This window comes from Nothoprocta perdicaria, unplaced genomic scaffold (genome assembly GCF_003342845.1).
Source record: "Nothoprocta perdicaria isolate Ctin4 unplaced genomic scaffold, notPer1 scaffold_293, whole genome shotgun sequence".
NCBI lineage: Eukaryota > Metazoa > Chordata > Aves > Tinamiformes > Tinamidae > Nothoprocta > Nothoprocta perdicaria.
The window spans coordinates 80,452-84,918 of record NW_020455525.1 but is presented as its reverse complement, the minus strand read 5'-3'; the positions used below and the strand labels follow the sequence as shown (position 1 = coordinate 84,918).

General features: G+C 50.7%; 1 protein-coding gene across 1 annotated transcript; it reads left to right on the top strand.

Moving 5' to 3' along the window:
* Positions 1-1,961, top strand: MARCKS (myristoylated alanine rich protein kinase C substrate). Its single transcript, XM_026041764.1, has 2 exons — positions 1-225; positions 1,221-1,961. Exons 1-2 carry the CDS (start codon positions 127-129, stop codon positions 1,959-1,961), a joined length of 840 nt encoding a protein of 279 aa, XP_025897549.1. The 5' UTR covers positions 1-126.
* Positions 1,962-4,467: the final 2,506 nt, after the last annotated feature.

Sequence of the window (4,467 nt, the reverse complement as noted above, 5' to 3'; positions counted from 1 at the left end):
TTTTTTCCTCTTCTGGTGTGTGTGTGTCTTGCTGCTGCTGCTGATCGCCCAGTATTTATACGAACCCAACGCTCTTTGTTTCCCCTCCTTTTGGATCTGTTGAGTTTCTTTGTTGAATAAGACAGCATGGGTGCCCAGTTCTCCAAGACCGCTGCAAAAGGCGAAGCCGCCGCTGAGAAACCTGGAGAAGCAGTGGCTGCCTCTCCATCCAAGGCAAATGGACAGGTAAAAAAAAAAAAAAATTAAATCTACTAATTTTTAAGCCGACTTCGACGGACTCTCCTTTGCATCCTGCTTAATTCCTCTTCCTTTGATGCCTCAGTGGCACATTCAATGGAGAATACGCTCAACCCTTTATCTTTGTGCAACTCGAGGCAAAGGAATAATATCTTTACGTTTTAGCGCGGGCTTGGCTCTGGATGCTTTATTTCTTTTATCTTTCCTGCGTGGGGGGAGCACCGCGGGGGGTGAGCATCGTTGGTTTAAAAAAGAAAATGGGAAAGAAAGAAAAATCCGAAATCCCTCGTGTACCCACGACGGGTGCCCACGGCTTATGAACGGGAGGATCTAACGCTGCGCGGTTCTGTTGCCCKCGGGAGCAGCGCGGGCTGCGCCGCTCCGCGCCCCTGCGGGCGCCCCCTCCTCGGCCGTGGGGCAGAACGGGGTGGGGGTTGGGGGCTGGCGAGGCGATGGCCGCGGTGGGTCGAGGGAAGCTCCGTGTGTCYCCTCAGCCCGCGCCGCGGCTCCCGCAGCCGCGCGGCTCCGCGCTCCTCCTTGGAGATGCGCGGGCGGCGCGGGGGCCCCTTCGAGCGACGCGCCGCCGAAGGCGGAGGAGGAGGAGGAAGGGGGGGGGCGCGAGGGGCTCTATCCCCCCTCCCCAGCCCCCCCTCCCCTCCGCGCGGCGGGGCGGGGGTCGCGGGCGTCGCGGGCTTTGTTCCCCTCCTCCCCCGCCGCGGCGGGGCTGGACGGGGCGCGCCGGGGCCGCCGCTGGAGCCGCAGCGCCCTCTGCCGGTCCCGCGCGGCGCCGCCGCGGCCCCCGGCGCCGTCGGGGAGCGGGCAGCGGAGGAGGGGCGGGCAGCGGGAATCGCTTCGAGTGTTTATGCCTTAAAATGTCGCATGTGGGGGGAGGGAAGGGCGCTCGGGCCCGGCCCCGCGGGGGTCGTGCCGCGCCGGCGCCGCTGCCGTCGCTCGCCCCCGGTAACGCCGTGGCTCTCTTGCAGGAGAACGGCCACGTGAAGGTGAACGGCGACGCGTCGCCCGCCGCGGCGGAGGCGGGCAAGGAGGAGGTGCAGGCCAACGGCAGCGCCCCCGCCGACGAGGCGGGCAAGGAGGAAGCGGCCTCGTCGGAGGCCGCCTCCGAGAAGGAGGCGGCCGAAGCCGAGAGCACCGAGCCGGCCTCGCCCGCCGAGGGAGAGTCCTCCTCGAAGGCCGAGGAGGGCGCGACGCCCTCGTCCAGCAGCGAGACCCCGAAAAAAAAAAAGAAGCGCTTTTCCTTCAAGAAGTCCTTTAAGCTGAGCGGCTTCTCCTTCAAAAAGAACAAAAAGGAGGCCGGCGAGGGGGCGGAGAGCGAGGGCGGCGCCGCGGCGGCGGCCGCCGAGGGCGGGAAGGAGGAGGCGGCGGCGGCGGCGCCCGAGGCGGCAGCGGGCGGCGAGGAGGCCAAGGGCGGCGCCGAGGAGCCGTGCGCGGGCAGCGCCGACGACGCCAAGGAGGAGACGGGGGACTCGCAGGAGGCCGCGCCGGCCGAGCCGTCGGCCGAGAAGGCGCCGGGCGAAGAGGCGAAAGCGGCGGGCGAGGAGCAGCAGAAGGGCGAGGCCAAGGCGGAGGAGGCCGGCGGCGCCGCCACGAGCGAGGCGCCCACGGGCGAGCAGGAGGCGGCCGAGGCGGAGGAGCCCGCGCCGCCCACGCAGGGCGCCGCCGCCGAGAGCAGTCCGGGCGCGGCGGCGGCCCCGGCGGCGGAGTAAGCGCGGCGGCCCGCGGCCCGGCGGCGGACTTTTCTCCCCCCCTGTTTGTTTGTTGGAGTGGTGCCAGGTACTGGTTTCGGAGAACTTGTCTACAACCAGGGATTGATTTAAAAGATGTCTCTTTTCTTTTTCTTCTCTCCCCGCAGATCCCATCTCAAATCATTCTGTTACCACCATTCCAACGGGCGGAGGAGGGCCTAAGCCAAACTCTCCGCCTCGCTCCTCCTTCTCTGTTTTGTTTTTTTAATTTTTTATTTTTTCGGTTTTCTTTTTTTTCTTTTTTTTTTTTTTTGCATCAGTATTAATGTTTTTTGCATACTTTGCATTTTTTTTTACTCAAAATGTAAACTTTTCTTTGTCAGTCTATGGACATGCCCATATATGAAGGAGATGGGTGGGTCAATAAGGGATATCAAATGAAGTGATAGGGGCCACAGTGGGGAATTAGCGGTGCACATCCATTGCCAAGCGAATGTGCCACAAGCAGTGACGTAAGGGGTTAGTCTTTTTTTAAAAGAAAAGTTATTACAATGTATTTTGTGAGGCAGATGTTCTATAAGGTTTACAACACTACAAGTCTTGATTAAGAAGGAAAGGAAAAAAAAATCAATACCCAGATAAAGAGATCATAGTCTTAGGAATTCATTTAAACCATAGGAACTTTTCACTTATCTCATGTTAGCTGTATCAGTCAGTGATTAAGTAGAAATACAAGTTGTATAGGCTTTATTGTTTATTGCTGGTTTATGACCTTAATAAAGTGTAATAATGTATTACCAGCAGGGTGTTTTTAACTGTGACTATTGTATAAAAACAAATCTTGATATCCAGAAGCACATGAAGTTTGCAACTCTTTCCACCCTGCCCATTTTTGTAAAACTGCAGTCATCTTGGACCTTTTAAACACAAATTTTAAACTCAACCAAGCTGTGATAAGTGGAATGGTTACTGTTTATACTGTGGTATGTTTTTGATTACAGCAGACAATGCTTTCTTTTCCAGTTGTCTTTGAAAATAAAAGAAAACTCTTCAGATGCAATGGTTTTTTTGTGTAGCATCTTGTCTATCATGTTTTTGTAAATACTGGAGAAGCTTTGACCAATTTGACTTAGAGATGGAATGTAACTTTGCTTACAAAAATTGCTATTAAACTCCTGCTTAAGGTGTTCTAATTTTCTGTGAGCACACTAAAAGCGAAAAATAAATGTGAATAAAATGTATAATTTGGTTGTGTTTCTTTTATGGATACTCTGGTAGCTTAAATGGACTAGCCAGTACTGCCTAAATTTGTATAGTGAAATGATGTGTGCTGTTAGCAGAAAGCTTTGAAAACTGCCTTCCTAAATCCTGGGATGTGTAATACTGTGCATCTTTTGGAGGAATATTGAGCCYTATGCCAAGTAATGTGTAGGGTTCTCTGGCTTTAAAAGGAAGACTGGAAGGCAGTTTGAGAATGTGCAGTGTATTACTCTGTTGTGCAGGCTCCATCTTGGTGTAAGACCAGATGTATCTAGCATGTTAGATTAACGCATCTAGATTGAGGGAAAATAAGGATTTAGTTTTTGGGTGGGACACACTTTTTTTTTTTTTTTTTTTTTTTCCCCTTCCTTCTGTGCCAAGTTGCCTAAGAAAAAAAGCCCTTGGTCGGATGTCCCATTTAAGTCTTCGTATGCCAGCCCAATATAGGTACTTAGATAACTAGCTTGAAAACTGTAGCTAGCCTGGAGGGAGAAAGAGGGGTACTAACACTGCCATTCTGTTCAAAGTAGTTAAAAGCAATATATTTCCCCCCCCCCCCTTTTTTTTTTCCTTAAGTGCTATTCCCAGCTGCAGGTGAGTTACAAAACAGAATTTGAAATTTGTCTATAAAAATAAATCACTTGGTGCTTGCCTTTAATTGTTAGGCTTTTTGGCTAATTTCCAACATACTGCTCAGGGCATATTATGCCTTAATAAAACAGTAGGTTCATGTAAGAAAAGCAGTAGTGGTATTTGGAGGGTGGAAATTGATTCAAGAAAATGTTGCTTCTAAGTTTATGGGAGAAAGTTTAGTGTTACACTTATTTGCTTCCACCTAAATTTTCATCAGAAACTCTTTGGAAGCAATTATGATTCATTTTATGAGAAAATGGCACGTTAGCACCTTGTTCCCTAAAGAACAAAGCCTAAACTGAATGAAGTATAGTAGATTTCCTGCTGAATGCATACTTTTTTATTATTTTTTTTTAATTCAGCTGTCTACCATTTTAACTTTTGGCTTGTATGTACTCTAGTTGCCCTGGTATTTCTCTATAGCTTTAGAAATGTATTGAAACTATGCTATAATTGCTGAGGGACAAAAATAAATGGATGTAAAACAAGATCCTCCACACCAGTGTCATTCTTGGAGTACATGTGTTTGAAGTCTAGTGCATAACTGCTTTGCTAAGGGGTTTTTATAACATGGCTGTAAAAACCTGTTCTGAGACGCATGATGTCTTGGCCATAGAGTCAATGTCTCTTTTTA